The sequence below is a fragment of the Hemibagrus wyckioides genome, linkage group LG13 (genome assembly GCF_019097595.1).
Source record: "Hemibagrus wyckioides isolate EC202008001 linkage group LG13, SWU_Hwy_1.0, whole genome shotgun sequence".
NCBI lineage: Eukaryota > Metazoa > Chordata > Actinopteri > Siluriformes > Bagridae > Hemibagrus > Hemibagrus wyckioides.
This window is the reverse complement of record NC_080722.1, coordinates 3,970,885-3,991,475: the sequence shown is the minus strand read 5'-3', so window position 1 is coordinate 3,991,475 and position 20,591 is coordinate 3,970,885. Positions and strand designations below refer to the sequence as shown.

The 20,591-nt window shown below is 37.1% G+C and overlaps 1 protein-coding gene across 3 annotated transcripts; it reads right to left on the bottom strand.

Moving 5' to 3' along the window:
- Nucleotides 1-2,695: 2,695 nt before the first annotated feature.
- On the bottom strand, nucleotides 2,696-18,840 carry ormdl3 (ORMDL sphingolipid biosynthesis regulator 3). Of its 3 annotated transcripts, XM_058406468.1 has the most exons (5): nucleotides 18,477-18,839; nucleotides 16,128-16,186; nucleotides 15,497-15,698; nucleotides 14,131-14,282; nucleotides 4,541-9,904 (listed from the first exon to the last, which is right to left on the bottom strand). In XM_058406468.1, the coding sequence occupies exons 3-5, from the start codon at nucleotides 15,668-15,670 to the stop codon at nucleotides 9,769-9,771; spliced, it is 462 nt and encodes a 153-aa protein (XP_058262451.1). In that variant the 5' UTR covers nucleotides 15,671-15,698; nucleotides 16,128-16,186; nucleotides 18,477-18,839; the 3' UTR covers nucleotides 4,541-9,768. The 3 variants fall into 3 exon arrangements, with proteins under 3 accessions (XP_058262452.1, XP_058262451.1, XP_058262450.1); XM_058406469.1 differs by lacking the exons at nucleotides 4,541-9,904; nucleotides 16,128-16,186 and adding an exon at nucleotides 2,696-3,832 and having other exon boundaries at nucleotides 18,477-18,840; XM_058406467.1 differs by lacking the exon at nucleotides 16,128-16,186 and having other exon boundaries at nucleotides 4,543-9,904; nucleotides 18,477-18,837.
- Between the last annotated feature and the right edge of the window lie 1,751 nt (nucleotides 18,841-20,591).

Genomic DNA, 20,591 nt, shown 5'->3' with positions numbered 1-20,591 from the left:
TTCAAATGTGTGGAAATGTAATGCCTCCTGCTGCCACTTTCACTTTTTCTACAACAGCAGCAAGAGCTTTAAGACGCCACCACGCATTTATATTTCACTTCCCAAACTATCAAAGGGGGCCTTATGTAACGTCCTGCTCCTCAAACGGGACTCAAATCAGAGAGATTTCACTTCCGTGAGAAGAGGTGCAGTTTTAAAACTCATGAGGTTCAACACACACACACACACACACGAATCTCAGCTGCATGTCAGTACAGTTGACTGAGCTCAGGTTTGCAGCTTGACAGATCCTGCTCTATAAAGCATCCTATATAGATGAGTGCAAAAGTTTGCACACCCTCAGGACATTTCATTTTCAGACATTAAAACTTCCTCTAAAAGAGAAATAAATAAATATATGAATAAATTCTTTCTTGATCTTGATCTAGATCTTCCTTTATACTTCCAGATTGTTCTCTGGGTGTTGTTGCGGCATTTATTTATTTTTATTGTTTATTCGCAAGAAACCATAGGGGGTCCAAACGTTTGCACTCAGCTGTCAGTTCTTCATTGTGTATACGTGCCTGGATTACAATATCTAGAGTGGGTTTTTGGTGAAAAGGATTCAAGAGCACATACAATGGTGTTACAAGAAAATCAGTCGGTTATAAAACCCTTTAAAAAAGTCACCTGCTCTAATGAATGATCTATTTACTGTATTTATCAGTAGATTTGTCTCCACCTAGAAACCACAGGGGGGGTGAAAACTTTTGCACTCAGCTCTTCTCATGTATTTTCTATCTGTTCCTCGATTTGTTTGACCCCCCAATCCCAACCCATCCCACCCCATAACCCACAAAATACCCCACAAAAAAACACAACACACATTTTCCAGAAATTTCTGTACTGTTCCAGGCCTCAAAGTTCTCCAGAGCGGCTGAAGGACGCGGTGTTGCAGTTAAAGCCAGAGCAAACTAAGCCAAGATAAAACAGGAAGAAAATCAGGCCAGTAGTCTTTACCTAGAAGCGAGGGCTATTTATAGAAAGCAGACGTCGCTTCAGATTAGTGTAAAAAAACTCTGGTGTATGGAGCCCCCTGCTGTCTCGGAGACACGCTGCTGCTGCTGCTGATGATGATGAAGGTTAATTACGGATCACTCACTTTATATTCACTTCCTTTTCATTCATCACAAATATTACTATACTTACTATATATTACTAAAAATTACTATCTATATTGTGATGTCATAATATGCTTCCTAAAGGTCAAATAAATTGATTAAAAGCAGCTATTTAAAAAAGAAATAAATAAAAGTTGGTGTTAAAATTTTCTATTAATTTTTTTTTGTCAGGATTTATTCAAATAATTCATTATTTATCATAAATGATCACAAATATATACATACATATATATATATATCATTGATCATTTGTGATAAATATATATATATATATATATATATATATATATATATATATATATATAAATATATATATATATATATTGCATATTTTTATTCATATTTACAAAAAATTAAGACATTTTCTGTAAGAAAGGACAATGTAAAATTACTTTATAAGTGCACTGTATAAAATCACTATAGAAATTTTACTATACAAAATATATTAAATTACAATATAAAAGTAATGTATAAAATTACGATATCATTTTTACTATATATAAAAATAAGAAATTTCAATATAAATATTACTATATATAATTGCTGTAAGATATTACAATATAAAAATTACTCTAAAATTAAGGTATAAAATTATAATTTTATATTATAAAATTATAAAAACAATCAATAATTTCTATATAAACTGAACATACAATAAAACTGTATAAAATTCTATAATGTTACTAAATAAAATTATAACATAAAACTGCAATATAAATTTACTGTATAAAATGAATATATTTAATTACTGTACAGAATTATTTCTATCTAAAATTAGTGCATTAAATTATTGTAAAAAAAAATGTTATATTATATAAAAAATACTACATAAAAATTACAGCATAAAATTGCTATATTAAATTACTGAACAAAATACCAATATAAAATTACTGTATTAAATAACTGTATAATATTACCATATAAATAAGTATATAAAATGACTGCATTAAAATAATTGTAAAAATTCCAGCTATACTTTTGTTCAAGTTTACAAACAGGAGAATAATTCCAGATGGTTTCAATGTTTTCTTTCTAAACCACAAAGGTATTTCTGCTGACCTTTGGATCTATTGGCCTCAGCTCTTTAATAGGACTGAAAAATAAAAGTGCATTCTGAGCGACTCTTCATTCAGAATGACAGACTGGCACCAGATCAAATCCCTTTCCCACAATTCACCAGCCCACAATCACGGGTACGTCCTGTACAGAGTAACCTTTACCTCACAACGAAACCCTGAGGAGTGTTACACCACACACACACACACACACACACATACACACACACACACAGGACTGTACTGACCCCTAGTGTTTCAACACCCCATTACAGGAAACACTGACGTTCATTGTTCCTCATGAGCTTCTACACAGAGGTGAAAAATAAAGAGCAGTGGTGATGTAACTACATGTGGATTATACAGTGTTATAGACAGTATCTTATCAACACAATCCAAACAACAACATTCAGCAAAAAGTCCTTTTACATCTAATCTAATGGAATCTTAGTACTGATAAACGTCTCAACTGTCAGAACCACACACACACACACACACAAACATTGAAATTCTCTTCTATTGTAACTATATACACACACACAAAGGAATTCTCATCTATTGAAAGTACACACACACACACACAATATAAGTACAGATAAACATTGAAATTTTGATCTATTGTAAGTATTGTAACTATACACACACACACACACACACAATGTAAGTACAGAGAAACATTTTACTTCTCATCTATTGTAACTACACACACAACAGGCACCTGAGACCTCTCTCTCTCTCACCCTGTCTCTCTCTCTCTCTCTTTATTTATAAAACATGTATGTACTGTATCTATAGTCACCACTTTTTCTTTCTTTCTTTCTTTCTTTCTTCAATTAGTTATTTATTTCTCTTTCTTTCTTACCTTCCCCCCCTCACTCTCACTCACTCAATGTTTTAGAAGACTGAGTCTTTAGGTAATGTCTCTGTGTGATCACATTACAGTCACCGATGCTGAAGAACACGATGCTCCACTTGCCTTTCCCCCACTGGCTCACTCTGTGTCCTGGTCAGCTGAGGGAAATGTTACTCCTCTGGGCGCTCTGTGCTCGCTGCGTTACAGTGGAGTCTATGAGCTCTGCAGATCGGCTATTAGGAAATATACTGCAGAGAGGACAGGAACTGGAATGTTTTTATTAATGTGTTACAAATATCTTATAAATGTCTTGTTAAAAATCTTTAATGTGATGCCTCAGGACATTTAGTGCACATGTACAGTGTGTATAAAACAAAAAAATATCCAAATTTTGGGGGGTTTTTTGGCGTTTATAAACATACCGAACAGATTCATAGCATTTACACGTAGCCACGCCCACAAAACTCCATAAAAGGCAAGGCTCATTTAAATTTTCCAGTAACGCAGCTCAGCCACTGCCACTCCCACAGACACATATCAGCACTTATTCTATTGTGGGGTGCCATTACTTTTGTCCTAGTCGAATGGCTGGTCTTATTTGGAAACTCCATGGGTCTGAGATCTGGGGAATTTCAGAGGATCAGGCAACACCTTGAACTCTTTGTCTAGAGACACTTCTGAGGACGCGGTCCATTTTATTCATGAACAATCACAGGACAGTTTTAGACGAACACATGGTGTGTTGTAAGAGCAGGAAATCTGGGCTATGAGAGAAAGACAGGAAGTGATTAGTACCTGTGATTATGAATGAGCTGGATGCAAAGAAACACAAAAAATGTACTGAAAATGGAAGGATATTAAATAAAAATAAATAAACAAATAAAAGGTATGAAACAGCACCTGAAGGGAGAAACGTCAACAGGAAGTGAGGTCATATTTCCTGTCATATTTCACAGAAATCATGGATGTTTTGTGCTTTGTGTTTGAAACTGGATCCTTATGTCCACAAGGCTTCTCTGTATTCGTAAAGCAGTCATAAAGGCACCGGCTTCTGTTACAGATTTCACTCCTGATTCTCTCTGACATCCACAAGGACATCAGGAAACAGAGAATCCACCTCTTCACCTCTCTCTCTCTCTACACCTCTCTCTGTCTGTCTCCCCCTCTCTCTTCTACTTCTTTCTCTCTAGCCCCCCCACTCTCTCTTTTTCTCACACTCCCTCTCTCCCCCTCTCTTTTTCCCTGTCTCTCTCTCTCTCTCCACCTTCCTCTCCCTCCCTCTCTCTCCATCCCTCTCCCTCCATCTTCCTCCCCTCCTCTCTCTATCCCTCTCTCACACCTTCTCTAACCCTCCATCTTCCTCTCCCCCCCCCCTTTCTCTGTCTCTCTCCCTCTCTCTCTCCATCTCTCTCCCTCCATCTTCCTCCCCTCCTTTCCCTATCCCTCTCTCACACCTTCTCTCTCTACCTCTCTCACCCCCTCTCTTTGTCTTTCTCTATCTCTCTTCCTCACCCTCTCTATCTCTCTCTTTCTCTGCCAAAATGAAATACAATTTCATGGAAAGGGTCTATGTGACAGCAGCCTGGCTGTTAATGTAAATATTCCTCTGTGTGTGAGATAACTGGGAAATGTCTGTGTGTGTGTGTGTGTGAGAGAGAGAGAGACATTTAAAATACACACTACAACCAAAGGGTTAAAAATCCTGAATGTTCTTTCGCAGCGTACGTCCTTAAAAACATGACAGACATCTACAAAAGTACATGAACATAAAGCTCTGTTTATTTAACACTTGATTCCAGAGGACTACAGAGTGCAAAGGTTTTCACCCCCAATAGTTTTTAAATGAAAAAAAAATAATAATAATAATAAAACAGGAAAATGTACATATAAAATGTATAACTCATCTACAAATATAACTAATTCCATGAAAGCTCAAAAATTAAACATGGGGAGTAATAAGACAACTCTGTTATTAGCATGTCCCGACAAGAAGAGGATTCTTGTATTTGAATTTATTTAACTTTTTAACTATTATTTTTTTTATAATTAAAAGAAATAAAATAAATATATAAAACAACAAAACTAAGAATGTAATTTTAAAAAATCTGTTATTTTTTCCCCTATATGTTAGCTATGACAGGTGTGTTATTACATTAGATTTGTTATTTTTATTTTATCATTTTTATCAAATATATTATAATTTTTGAACACTGAATCAACTCAATTATGTTATATATTATGTAATATATATTTTCTTTTATCTTAAGCCTAAAAAATTAAAAAATATTTTTTTAATTTTTTTTAAAATGATGTACTGGACCTTGTGTTTGCATCGGTCATTTTTCCCCAGAATCTTTACTCCCAGAACAAAATCTGGAGAAACTCAGAGAATCTTCTAGAAGCTGAGTGACCTGCTGTACTGATATCTGTATGTAATTGTATGAGTGAATTTATGACAGCGTATGAAAATGATTTGTGTATGATTTTGTTATAAAACACTGGACATTAGTGATGTAATAGCGGTTATAAAATACTGAATTAGGACAGGTGTGACACTGTAAGGACAGGTAGGACAGGTAGATATCTCACTTCTGTTCTCTGTGAGATTTCCTGTTATGAAGTGAGTTTATAGCAGATTTAAATAAATATAAATACAATGAGTTTCCTCTCTATATCAGACTCCAGTAGAACCAGTCTATCTGTCTCTCTATCTCTTTCTATCAGTCTCTCTATCAACCTCAGTATACCAGTCTCTCTCTCTCATTCTCTCAGTCTCTCTCTTTCTCTATTAGTCTCAGTCTATCAGTCTCTCTCGATCAGTCCCTACAACACTCTTTCCCTCTTTCAGCCTCAATCTCCCTATCAGTCACCTCTCTATCATAACTCTCTCTCTCTCCCTCTCTCAGACTCTCTATCAACCTCAGTCAATCTTTCTCTCTGTACCTCTCTATATCAACCTCTCTTCGTCACTCTCAGTTTATCAGTCTCTCTACCAGTCTCTTGATCAATCAGTCTCTCTCCATCAGTCTCAGTCTATCAGTATTTCTCTTCCTCTCAGTCTCTCTCCATCAGTCTCAGCCGCTCTATCAACCTCAAACTACCAGTCTTTCTCTCTGACAATCTCAGTCTCTCTATTAGACTCTTAGACTAGTCTATCTCTCTCCATTAATCTCAGTCTCATTCTATCAGTCTCTCTCATTCAGTCTCTCTCATTCAGTCTCAGCCTCTCTATCAACCTCAGTCTACCAGTCTCTCTCTCTCTCCCCATCAGTCCTCTCTCTATTATTAGACAGCTAATGTCTGTCTATCAGTCTCTCTCTCCATCAGTCTCTCTAACCCATTCTCTCAGTCTCTCTCTTTCTCTATTAGTCTCAGTCTATCAGTCTCTCTCGATCAGTCCCTACAACACTCTTTCTCTCTTTAAGTCTCAATCTATCGGTGTGTCTCACCCTCAGTCTCTCAGCCTGCCTCTCTCTCTCTCTCTCCCCATCTCTCAATTCAATTCAAATCAGCTTTATTAGCATGACAAATTGTACAGAGTTTTGCCAAAGCATTTTAAAGGCAATGATTAAAACCTGAACAGAGAATAAATGATGGAAAAAAATGAACAAAAACACAAAACAATGAAGTCTCTGGGCTGTGAGTGGTGTTGTGTGTGTGTGTGTGTGTGTGTGTGTGCATCTCTTTCTTTCAGAGAGCACCAGTATCCCCCCAACTCACCCCGTCTCATTTCTGAGAACGAAGAGAGTCTGAAACAAAAGAGTTGAACCCGAGAGGCTGACTCGTCTAATTTTAGCGTTAGTGCTTTAACGAGACAAAACCAGCGTGTCTATAAATAGTAGGAGAAACTGACCAATGATACGACACGAGCCAGAATCTAAAAATAGCCCCTGCCTCCAATCCTGTTCACAAATACTGTGTTTCTCTGTGTTCTTTCTGCTAGAACAGGATGTGCGCTACCCAAGCAGACGCTAGAGAGTTCAGCAGATTAAATACGTACACCACTTTAATCAAATACGTCAGAAATACTGTTTACCTACAGGACAAAAAAAGGGGGCGGAGATTTGGAGCCAGGATTGATTCTGGGCCTGTTATTATTGTATTTTATTTATGTTGTTATGTTGGCTATTCTGTTTTGCTTAATAAACTTCTTAGGATTATTTTCTTAGACAATTAATTATTGACTCTAACTCCTCCTAGAGCTTTCCAGCTACATGCATCAAACTCGGCATAGTTGTTACTTTTCTAAGCGATCGGAATTCCAGTATTCCTGGTACGGAAGCTCAAAGTGGCCTTTTTTCAGATAGAATTCCATTCAAAACTTTGGAGGTTTATAACTCAGCAGGCTTTCGAGATATCGACACCAAACTCGGCCAGCTCCTTCAGAATCTTGGTCCGGATGAAGCCATAAATTTTTCCGGAATTTCGTTTTCCCATACAGGAAGATTGAAAATCCCAAAAATTCCCATAGACTTGTATCTATCCATTCAATATTAAGCAGAATCACAAAGTTACTGCAATATAGACATGTGACATATCCAAACACTCAGGGGAACAGCGTCATGTGTGTTCTGATGATGTCACATGATGTCACCCCCCTTTCTCAGCACAACTGACCAAGGGGTGGGGCTAGATCTCTGCTAGTTTGTGATGTCGCTAATTCAACCGCTTTATGTTAATCGTGTCGAAGAACAGGAAGTGACACTGTGATACTCTGTGACAGAATCTGTTACAGATACAAACAACAGCTGTGTTTGTATAAATGTAGACATTCATTCATGACTAAACTGATATTATTTCCTAAAATGCTGCCTTTAGGGGCGGGGCTTATAATCACAGTATGCTTTCTCATGTGGAACAGGCTAATTGTGGGGTTATTTGATGTTATAACATTGACTTTTTTGTAATTTTACAGCCATATTGGTTCACATTCACTCCATGCTCTTTGAAATACTTTATAGATACATTTATTCATATTAGATTTTTAGTCAATGTTGACACGTTTCACCTCTGTTCATAAAATCCGTGACAAAATTGAGACAATCTCTCTCAGAAATCTCAGATAATAAAATCATACTCCATGTCCAGCTAGCTTACTAGCAGTTAACTAGCCGGCTAACTAGCGTTAGTGTTAGCGACATGGACACTTTTAAACCAATCTCATTTATTCATCCGCTTGTTTAATACTGGACAATGATTTCAGGTCAATCCTGCTCACTAAAATAGATGTTTATTATATGTTCTCCCTCCCCTTTATTTTACTGTTTGGAGTTAACAGACGATAAAAAGCGCAGGAATTCGTTAAAAAGCAAAGACTCGATGTAATACGTGATGGTTTCCATGGTAACAACTCACAAGGACTCGAGTGATGGGCGCTCCATATGTGAGAAATCAGATCTTTCAAATGTAATGTTATGTAATGAGGAACAATCTATAATCATTTGTAGGATAAGATGAAGAGAGTCTCAGCAGCAGAACTTCCACCACTCGTCTGTTCAGACGGACGAGATTACGCTTTGGGCTTTCACTGTAACTTTAAGAGAGAGAGAAGAAAATAAAAGGAGTCGATGGTGAAGGAAGGACTGTTTACAGCTGTTTATATAAGAAGGTTGAAAATCTTGCTTTGTGGACATTCTCTAACATGAGCGATATCCATAAACGGATAAAAAGCAGGAGTTTGACTTATTAATAGATTATAAATACTGAACATTGTCAACTTTCTGTAGTGTTTGAGCAGAACAAGGAAAGTAAACGTAAAACGTAATGAACAGCCGAATCACACCAGCATGTTTCGGATTATTTTCCAATCCCAACACAGCCTGATCTGCGTTAGCTAACCCTACATGACTGAACGTATCTGTCTGAGTCACGCTCACTGAAAAGATTCATTTGTTCCTGGACTACAGCGCTGTAGATTTTGACCAAACCACAAGCATGTCTGAACAGCACGACGTTGTTGTGTACTAAAATCACCAAGAAAAATCCCAAAACATTTCCCAGGCAGGATTGTAGCATCGAAATTAACTAATACACCCATTATTATTATTATTATTGTTATTATTATTATTATTACTATTATTACCAGGTCTCCTAAAGAGTATCGACAGACTGAATAAAACATTTAAAATAAAAAGGATTTAAAATGTCATGCTTTGAACAAACAAGCGAATAACAGACGATGAAGCAGCAGCAGAAATCCCTCGAAATCTGACGAAATGTCAAATAAAACACTGTTTTTTCAGTTAACGTAACCTACTGAGCTAAGAGTGAATTAGCAAAGCTAAAAGCCCAACACAGACATCCAAATCCATGAAGGTCCATAAAGACACGGGAATATTTTTTCCTCTCTTGCTTATTTCTACGCCGTTTGTTCTTGTGCTTTTTTATTTTTTATTTTCCGGGTTTGTGGAACCATGTACGCGATTCGATCCGTTTTCTGGACATCGAAAACATCCGAGCGTACAGAATTCTTAAGAAAAGAAGTGGGGGGAAACTATTTGCTGGGAAAAAAACTCTATCCTGGTCAAATCGCTGCCTGACGTGTCGAAAAGCTCTCGCTCCTGATCCACAGATCACGTCAAAACACCAAATAGTGACCAGTGGACATGATGTTAAGTGACCCGTTAAGTTTCCCTTCTTTTCCTTTCATTTCTCAACGTCATCCATCAGACAAAGAGGAGCTGATGAGTGAGGAGAACCTTCAGTACTCGTTAATCCCGAAGAGACGGACTCCGTGCAGCTGAGGGAGCTTGGGGATGAGTACGGTGAGCAGGGACACCGTGTTGATGACGAAGTGGACTCGGTCGTACTTGGTGTAAAAGCTGGTGAGGAAGTAGCTAGAAGGAGAAAAGGACATCAGATATCAGGAAACATGAGCGCTTTGAGGAGCAGAGCTCAGACCCGGCACACAGCGCTGTTCCGAACCGTGGATCACTTTACCCGGGCACGACAGGCGACATGCAAAATAACTCTGAAGATGTTTTGTGGAGCGTAAAACTCTTTTGAGCAGGAAAATAATCAACGTGTAGCGCCAGTACATCATGAAGTGTTTGCTTTCTCAGTTGAAGTAACTATGCTATGTGTGCTGGAGGTTAAGGAAAATAGGACAACAATTTCTGAATGTATTTTAGAGATATGCAACATATATCATGCGACTTTGGCTGGATAACAAATAAATTAATAAATAATATAGTAATATAATTTAATATTACTATTATATTAGCGATTTTGATTATATAATTATAAACAAATAAATATAATTAACATAATTGCAATTTTTTTTAATGACGCAGATTCTTCTTTAGATTTGGCCCGAGACGTGTCGTGTGACATCACAACACGAATTCAGCCAAATTCCTCTTCCATTTACGTGCATGAACATGAGTACAGCTCTCACAGGAAGTTATTACAGACATGTCTCACTGCTCGGAGTTTAATAGAAGAATCAGCAATGCAGCAATTCAATAGAAAAAAACTCCATAATTCATATAGAAATTTTTTTTTAAATAAAATTATTAAATTAAGTTCAATTAAAAAAATTAAATTAAATTAAATTAAATTTTGGGGCCTTTTTTTGGGTCAAAACAATCACAAAAAATCACTTTTAACTACACTCAGCTTTCAGTTGTGACCATGTGTTGTTGAGTCACTGGTTGACAACAAACCAGAAGAGACAATAAACTGAACAAATAAAAACCGTCTCTCTGTAAGAAAAAAAAAAAAATTAATGTAGTCAAATAAATCTAGTATTTCCTGTTATAAGCTTACAATAAAGCAAATATATGATTATTCCAAATATTTCTAGATATTTTCAATGATTTTAAGCTTGATTAATTTTATTTTTTCTTTCATTTTTAGCAAAAAAAAAAGTTTGAAAAAAATGTGTAAAAACATCCAGAAATTAATTGTATGTTTAATTTATAATGAGAAACATCTCATGAGAAAAATACCTCTTAAGAAATATTACATATGTTTGCAGATTTTTATTCTACTTTCTACTTTTAAGATATTTCTTGCAGTGTAGAATTTAACAATTCTAAATTTGTTTTACAATTTATTTTTACTGATTTAAATTCAGAAAATCTTTCAATGTTCATTCAAGTATCGTGAATATGATTAAATCTATTCCCTATTTCCTTTTATATGATCACAATAAACCAACTAAAAGATCATCACTGCTTATTTTTCTGTTATTAAATTTGCACAAATGTCTAGAAACAATGAAAAGATAAACAGATAAATTAGACGATATTTAAGATTTTTCTTTCACTTGCTTCTGTATTGCGGCGAGAGCAGGAGAAAGTGGAAGAGAGGGGGAAAAAAACAAAGAGAAAGTGAAGAGCATGAGGCGAGGTAATAAAGTGAGGCAGGAGACAGAAACATAATAAACTCCGTCCTGTTTGAGCTCAGGCTTAGATCCAGGATTTGATGTGTGGCTTGTAAAAAAAAAAAGTTACTAATTAACGCTTTACCTGATTCGCTGCTGCACCAGCATTTGGAAAATAAGTCTCAAAAATAATGAAAAGTCTAGAGTGTTTACATGATTTATGCAAAAATAAATAAACAAATAAATAATCATGCCATCTTGTGTTTCCCACAATGCAGCAGTTTCTCCTGAGAAATTCCAAATTATTAAAGGAAATTCCTTAGAAGAATTTCCTTTGGGATTAATGGAGCATCCAGCTGTTTAGTAATATCGTATTTGAGAACTTCTGGAAGCTCCTTCGCATTCAGGTTTTTATTACAATATCAGATACAATTTGTATGGAGGATGTAAGGTGGAAGAAGAGGATAGCAGATAGAAATCATGATTTGGGAAGGAGGATAAGGATGGAGGAAGGAAAACAGAGGCTGGAGAATGGAGGATGAAGATAAGGATGGAAGATCTTACATCCAAATGAGATGAGTGTAATTTGCTCCTGATAGGAGTGTCTGCCAAGTGGAGGATCAAGATGGGAATGATGGAGGATGGAGAATAGAGGATGGGAGATGAGGATGGAAGATGAGGATGGAGAACAAGGGTGGAAGATGAGGATGGAGGATGGAAAATGGAGGAAGAAAATTGAGGATCAAAAATTGGAAGGATGATGGAGAACAAGGGTGGAGGATGAGGATGGAGAATGGAAGATGGAGGATGCAGATGGAGGATGAGGATGGAGGATCAGGATGGAGGATGGAAGATAAGGATGGAGGATGAGAATGAAGAATGGAAGATGAGGATGGAGGATAGAGAATGGAAGATGAGGATGGAGAATGAGGATGAAGAATGGAAGATGAGGATGGAGGATAGAGAATGGAAGATGAGGATGGAGAATGAGGATGAAGAATGGAAGATGAGAATGGAGGATAGAGGATGGAAAATGAGGATGGAGGATAGAGGTTCGAAGATCAGGATGGAGAATGGAGAATGAGGATGGAGGATGGAAGATAGTGGATGGAAGATGAGGATGAGAATTGAGAATGAATAATAAGAATGAGGATGGAAGATGAGGATGGAGGAATAGAACTGAGGATGAAAAAAGAGAATGCAGATGGAGAACAAGGGTGGATGATGAGGATGGAGAATGGAAGATGGAGAAAAAGAAGTGAGGAGGAAAAATGAGAATTAGGAGGGGGAACCAGTGTGGAGAATAAGGATGGAGGATGTTGATGTGAAACTCTGGACTATTCCTTTACCATAGAGTGTTCCATGTTAGAAAAATCTGTTACCTCCGTAAAAGATGGTCATTAAAGTGGCAAGCTGTAGTGTTTGATCTTAATCCAGGTTCCTATGGTGTCTTATAATATGTAGCGATACAGGAAGGTGGAGGAGTGAAAGAGAGGCAGAGGAGAAGAGCAGAGCTACTCGCCTGTTCCTAAATAAGGCTGCAGTCATCACAGGAAGTCTACATCAGCACTTCCATATTTACTGATGAGCTCATGTAGCAAAGGCAGCCTGAATAATCAGCATCACAGGACAGAGAATACATGTGTGTTTAGAAATCTGAGAGGAGAAAAAAGGATGAGGACCAGGATTGAAGAAGAAAGATGGAGGATGGAGGATGAGGATGGAGGATGGAGAATGGAAGAAGGGAATGGAGGATGAGGATGGATGACAGAATAATAAGGATCGTAATGAGTTGAGGTTGGAGGACAGGAATGGAGCATGAGGATAGATGTTGGAGGATAAGGAATGGAGAATGAGGATGAGGTTGGATAATAGAGAATGAGGACAATAATGAGGGTGAAGAAGGATAATGAGGATATAGTCTGATGGTGATAATGAGGATAGAGGATAGTAGTAGAGGATAATAGGAAAGGAGGGTGAGGTTGGATGAAACAGGATGAGGATGGGGTTGGAGAACAAGAATTGAGGAAAGGGATAGATGATAGAGGATTAATAGCGGAGGATGGAGAATGAGGATGAGGTTGGATAATAGAGCATGAGGACAATAATGAGGATGGAGAATGATAATGAGGATAGAGTATGATGGTGATGAGGATAGCGGATGGAAGTAAAGGATGATAGGAAAGGGTGAGGACAATTAGGTTGAATAATAGAGGATGAGGACAATGAAGATAGAGAAGGGTAGTGGGGGATGATTGGAATGGAGAGTGAGGTTGGATAAAGCAGGATGAAGATGGAAGATTGAGGGATGATGATGAGGCTGGAGGATAGGAATAAAGGATGAGGACAGATGATGAAGGATGGAGAATGAGGACGAGGTTGGATAATAGAGGATGAGGACAATAATGAAGATGGAAAATAATAATGGGGATAGAGAATAGCGGTGGAGGATGATAAGAAAGGAGGGTGAGGTTGTATGATAAATGAGGAGGATGGAAGATGGAGGGATGAGGCTGAGGCTGGAAGACAGGAATAAAGGATGAGGACAGATGATAGAGGATGGATGATTTAGGATGAAGAATGAGGATGAGGTTGGATAATGGAGGCTGAGGAGGACAGTAGATAATGGCGTAAAATGATGGGAAAGAAGGATGAGGATAAATGATGATGGATGGATGGATGGATGGATGAAAAGAAGGAGGTTGGAGGTTGAGGATAGAGAAAGGTGACACTCACAGTATAATGGGTGTGATGGTGAGGAACTTGCGCGAGGCGGTGAACTGCACACCGTAGTCCATCTGCTCCCAGTGAGTGAGAAGCCGAGCCTTGCCCTGGTCCGGGGTCTCAAACGGCGTCCCCTTTACCGTGTGCAGCAAGAGATACATACACTACACACACACACACACACACACTCGGTCATTACCCAGTTATCTCTCACTTTGCCTTAAATATCACAGGTTTATTCAGCACATATTCAGGCACTGAATCAGCACAGATACTGCAGATCTACACTCCACATTCAGCTAACAACAGAAATCCAGAAACACTGAGTCAGCAAAAAAAAAACACGACTGAACTTCAGGTGGTCCTCAGAGCCTGCTGAGCTGCTCCACGTGAACATCAGCTGTAGCACTGAAAACCAAAAACGTGAGCAAAGAAAAAAGAAAAATAAACATTCGGGTGCCTTTGTATGTCTAAGACAAAATGAAGACATTATAATTATTATTATTATTATTATTATTATTATTATTATTATAATGCGCTGTACATTTTGACCAAACCACAAGCATGTCTGAACAGCATGACGTTGTTGTGTACTAAAAATCACCGAGAAAAATCCCAAAACATTTCCCAGGCAGGACTGTAGCATCGAAATTAACTAATACACCCATTATTATTATTATTATTATTATTATTATTATTATTATTATTATTATTATTATGCTAGATATTAAACAGAACAATTTAGGATCATATGTTGATATTTTATTTTATTTTATCCTTTACCAGACCCTAAAAAATGTTCACCCATCACCTACAGAGCGTGGAGCAAGAGGGGTGTGTAAACTTTCGCACTCGATTGCAAAACTGTAATATTAATCCAATAGTTTTTTTTTTTTTAATCCTGTTCCATTTAGCTCACAGGACAAGGACCTACACAGCCCTGTGATTTTTACACGAGTTTACATGTACAGTTACATAATGTTTATTAATATTTATTTATTTAACAAAAAAATATGTTTTTTTATTACTTTATTAAAATTTTATTCAAAGAAATTTTGTAAATGTAAATATTATGACAGAAAAAAAATATATACTCATCAAGGCTTCAGACACAGAAGGATGAAATGGAATATTCAACCTTAATAAAATATGTTTTGTAATATTATTATTATTATTATTATTATTATTATTATTAAATAATAATAATTCTTCGTGCTCTCTGAATAAAGGTGAAAAGTCACATGACCAGAAAATCGAACTCACACTGACGCTTAACTCATCTGAAAAGCAAGACCTTGAAGGTGAACATAATGCTGAAACTGTGTGTGTGTGTGCATGTGTGTGTGTGTGTGTGTTTGTGTGTGTTTGTGTATCTCACCATGTTGTGGATGAGGTTCGTGAGCGTCCACACCACAGGCACGCTGACGAAGGGGATGCTGAGCAGGATGATGTGCAGGAGGCCGATGCCCAGCAGGTAGGACAGCCACATGCCCCGGCTGTTCATCACACGTGTGTTAGGGTTGACCTCGCTGTGCGCCGTGCCCACGTTCATCGTGGCGAAAAAAAAGAAGCAAGGACGTCTAGATCAAGAAAGAACACAGATGGTTACCGTCGTTAACCGACAGCATAACAGACATAAAGACTGCAGCATTTCTGAGGAGGTGAAAAAATGTCTTCTGGAGTAAAACAATCTCCAACATTAACACATAAATATTTGAGAATTTTTTATTGTTTGGATAGAATAAGAATATTAAAACGTAGCTAGAAATTAAAGAGTTATACCAACATCGACCACCAGGGGCAGCAGATTTGAGAGAAAGTAACTAGTGTTTGTTTTCGTTTGAACAATTTACACAACTTATTAAATAAAAGTAATGGGGTGCTGGTGGCTCAGTGGGGGCACTGGTGGCTCAGTGTGGGCGCTGGTGGCTCAGTGTGGGCGCTGGTGGCTCAGTGGGGGCGCTGGTGGCTCAGTGGGGGCGCTGGTGGCTCAGTGGTAGGTTTCTCACCTACTATGCAGAAAGCCTGGGTTCAATTCCCAGCCACTGGATGCAGTGCCAGTCCAAGCCTGAATTAAAAATGGGAGGGTTGCGTCAGGAAGGGCATCTGGCGTAAAACCTGTGCCAAGTTGTTGTGTGGACCAGCTGGTCCAATGTGGCGACCCCTCACACATAGGGAGTAGCCGAAAGATCAACATTAAATAAAAGCTATGATTTAGAGGTCAGCTGTTCGTTCATGTTCTTATAGCTTCATTACAATTGAAATTAAAATGAAAACCATCATGCTCATATGTTGTTTGAGTTTTTCATGAGATTAAAACAGTGTTATTGCACAAATTTGTTTACCATGCTTTTGGTTTAGTTGTTAGAATCGTATATATGTTTTGTTTTTTAAAGAAGTAGTACATTAGTTTTCAGATGCACTTGATTAATATAAAGGGGCCAGTGGTAGCTCAAGTGGTTAAGGATCTGGGTTGTTGAGTGGAAGATCAGGAATCAAGCCCCAGCACCACCAAGCTGCCACCATTGGGCCCTTGAGCATGGCTCTCAACCCCTCAAACACCCCCACCCCCCAAGCCCTCAGCCCCAGGGGTGCTGTATCATGACTGACCCTGCACTCTGACCCCAACCCTCCAAGGATAGGAAATGCGAAGAAAGAACTTCAGTAATGTATATGTGACAAATAAAACCTACTTAACCGTTAGAGCTGCAGGACTGGAGTCTGATCTCAGGATGGTTTCTGTACTGATTTAGACTTTGTGTATTTTATTTGGTTTCATACTTGAACTTGGTGTTGGTTTTGTTCTCCATTCAGAGTTTGTAAGAATAATGTTTGTGTTGCCTTTGTTTTTTTCCATGACGTCAGAGAGGAACTGCTCCTGCTAGAAAACAGCCCTAACCACAGACACAATGCAGGAAGAATGTGAAGTGAAGTCCTGGCCTTGAAAACTTGAGAAAGATGATGATGACCGATCGCAGCTTGTCCTGGTCTTAACCTACCTCCAGAATAAATCTACATATGCTAATGAAATATTGTACAATTGCTTAAGCATTTCTCACATCTGAATCCTTCACAATTCACAAGCATTACATTAATGATCAGAGATCACAGGCTTCAGTGCAGTTTCAGCACATTTTAATAAATTGCTGTGATGAGTGTGAGGTGACGGATAATTATACCCACTTTTCCAGCTATTAAAGACATTATGGAGAGGGTTTTAATCGTGTGTCAGATTGCAGGAAAACAAATGAGATGTGGCAAGAGGCATCCAGAGCTTTAAATTCTCAGTGGGGTAAAGATAAGAGCAGGACATTGTGTTCAAGCTTCACTGTGATAAAGCAGTTCAGCTCTAAAATAAACAGCCAGCAGTGAAATCCAGGGGAAAGAGTGTGCTCCAGCACCTGGGCAATATTATCAAGTATTCCACAATTTAATAATAATAATAATAATAATAATAATAATAATAATTTGGTTTATACAAAAGATTTTAAAGATTAGATGAAGGGTCAAATATTAAATATCAAATAATACAAGAAAAAGAAAAAAGTAAATAAATAAATAAAAGTGGCGCATGCTTCAAATATTAAATATTATATGATGCATGCAAGAAATGGAAAAAAGTAACTAACTAACTAACTAACTAACTAACTAACTAAATAAATAAATAAATAAATAAATGAATGAATAAAAAGAGGCATGTGCTTCTAATATTTAATATTAAATAATGCATGCGAGAAATAAAAAGTAAATAAATAAATAAGAGGCACATGCTTTAAATATTCAATATTAAATAATGCATGCAAGAAATAAAAAAGTAAATAAATAAATAAATGAATAAATAAATGAATAAATGAATGAATAAATGAATAAATAAATAAATGAATAAATAAATAAATAAATAAATAAAAGTGGCACTTGCTTCAAATATTAAATATGATATAATGCATGCAAGCAATAGAAAAAGTGAATGAATGAATGAAGAAAGAAAGAAAGAAAGAAAGAAAGGCACGTGCTTTAAATATTTAATATTAAATAATCCATGCAAGTAATAGAAAAAAGTGAGTGAGTGAATGAATGAATGAATAAATGAATAAATGAATAAATGAATAAATAAATAAAAGAGGCACGTGCTTTAAAACTTTCGTGTTTTACTGGTTTATTTAAAAAATTACAAATTAATAAATAAATAAAAAAAATAAAAAGTCATGCATTGCTGGTTTGTTTGTATTTTCAACTTCCTAAAATAAAGTTTTGGCACTTTAATTAAAACATAATTGTTAAAAGTGGAAACCTTCTTGAAAGTCAGTTGGCATGGAAACGGTATAAAGTCGGATATTAGAAATAAACGCGATACTTACGAGTAAAGCTGACTCCTGGTGATTAAAAAGAAATAATCAGCGCGTGATTTAAACTCCTCCTTTCACATCGGAAGAGTTTAATAATTAGTTGCTGTTGTTATTATTGTTGTTTATTTCAGACACAGTGTTGATTCTTTTGGGGGTCCCTCCGGTCTCAGCGGCACGACTTCATCCTGACTCCGCACGCGGTTTCCATGGCGACGCGTCACTCTAACGGCAGTAATGATGAAGATGGCGTGAGTTAATTACGGCATTAAAAGAGAAAACGCGTCCCTGCGTGAGAGCCCGAGTCGGTCTGCGAGCAGCAGCTGACAACACGACAACACTTCACAGCTGAGCGTCATCATTTCCTGGGCTCGGGGTTACGAAAAGAGGAATTTGATCTTGGGGTGGAAAAAAATCTCCGATCTAATTGGCTAGGACCAATCACGTGGGCTAAAGTGAGCCAATCCGCGTAGGAGGCGTTGTGTATTTGCTAGCAGCGTATAACGCCCCCGATTACGTCACACGAGCTAGATGGGAAATGTAGTCTTATTTTATTTACAAGACGCAATCATTTAATCATCTTTATTTTGGAGCAATTTAAAGACCTTTTTAAAAATGTGAATATTAAAGAAATATATTTTGCTGTATATATATTTTTTAAAAATCACATTGCAGATTATTATTTTTTATTTTTTTAATATTTTTTTCGACATTCAGAGACTTTTAATGTCTGTATTTTTTAGCATAAAAAAAACCCATCTTACCAAGCAATGAAATTCTGAAGTTTATAATTCTGTCCCAGATGCTGTAGTAGAAAAATAAAGGATAAATAATTAAATAAAGAGATTAAAAGATTAAGTTTAAAAATTAAAGTTTAACACAGGCCCCAGCTTTCCTGCTGTAGTGCCGTCATTTCCACCGATTATTATTATTTTTTATTTTTTTTTGCTTTTCCTGCTCTTCTCTGAGTCGTTTCCATGGTAACCAGGATGAAACCGGCACCAAAAGAAGGTTTTGAGGAAAGAAAGAGAAACTGTTAAATTGTTGAATGTCACTCCATACACACAGAGGATAAGAGAATCTTTAAGCATGTGTTAAAGGTGTAACAGATAACATAAAAAGTTAGTAAGTTAGTAAGAAGATGGGAACAAAACGATGGTTTAGTTGTGACTTGTGGCTGAGAGAAAACGCATTCTGAAACCACGTTTGTGTTTTTTGTGGCTTCCTGTTTCATTTATAGATTCTCTGCAGGCTTCTGGAAAAGAAAGGGGGCTGAGCTTAGTAAAAATATCTAACTATCTAACTATCTATCTATCTATCTATCTATCTATCTATCTATCTATCTATCTATCTATCTATCTATCTATCTGTCTATCTGTCTGTCTGTCTGTCTGTCTGTCTTTTTAAAAATAAAATTTTCATTTCATTTCATTGTCTGTACCGCTTATCCGATCTATTCTCGGGTCACGGGGAGCCTGTGCCTATCTCAGGCGTCATCGGGCATCAAGGCAGGATACACCCTGGACGGAGTGCCAACCCATCTCAGGGCACACACACACACACACACTCATTCATTCACTCATGCAATCACACACTACAGGCAATTTAGAAACTCCAATCAGCCTAGATGCATGTCTTTGGACTGTGGGAGGAAACCGGAGCACCCGGAGGAAACCCACCAAGCACAGGGAGAACATGCAAACTCCACACACACAGTGAGCGTGAGCGAGACTCGAACCCAGGACGCTGGATAACACAATAAGCGTTCTGGACCAGAAAGTCGACAGTTTCAATTTTTTGGTTTGTTTGTTTGTATTTAATCATATTCTACAGATCTTCCAGATGATTTGTACACGTAAGGAATAAAAAATATTGAGTATTTCATCATGCCAATTCTTATAGAATACACCTTTAAACCATTTCCGAATAAAAGAAATGATTTGAAATGTAGTGAAAATGAAAGAATAATAAATATATTAGGGTTAAAATTATATATACATACGTATTTTCTTCCATATTTTCTTACGTCCATTAAACATGTTAATTCCTGATTCATGTAAAAATCTCTTACGTAAGAAACCATCTCTCTGTCTCTCACAAGGAAAAAACTTGTCACTTGTCATGTTCCTG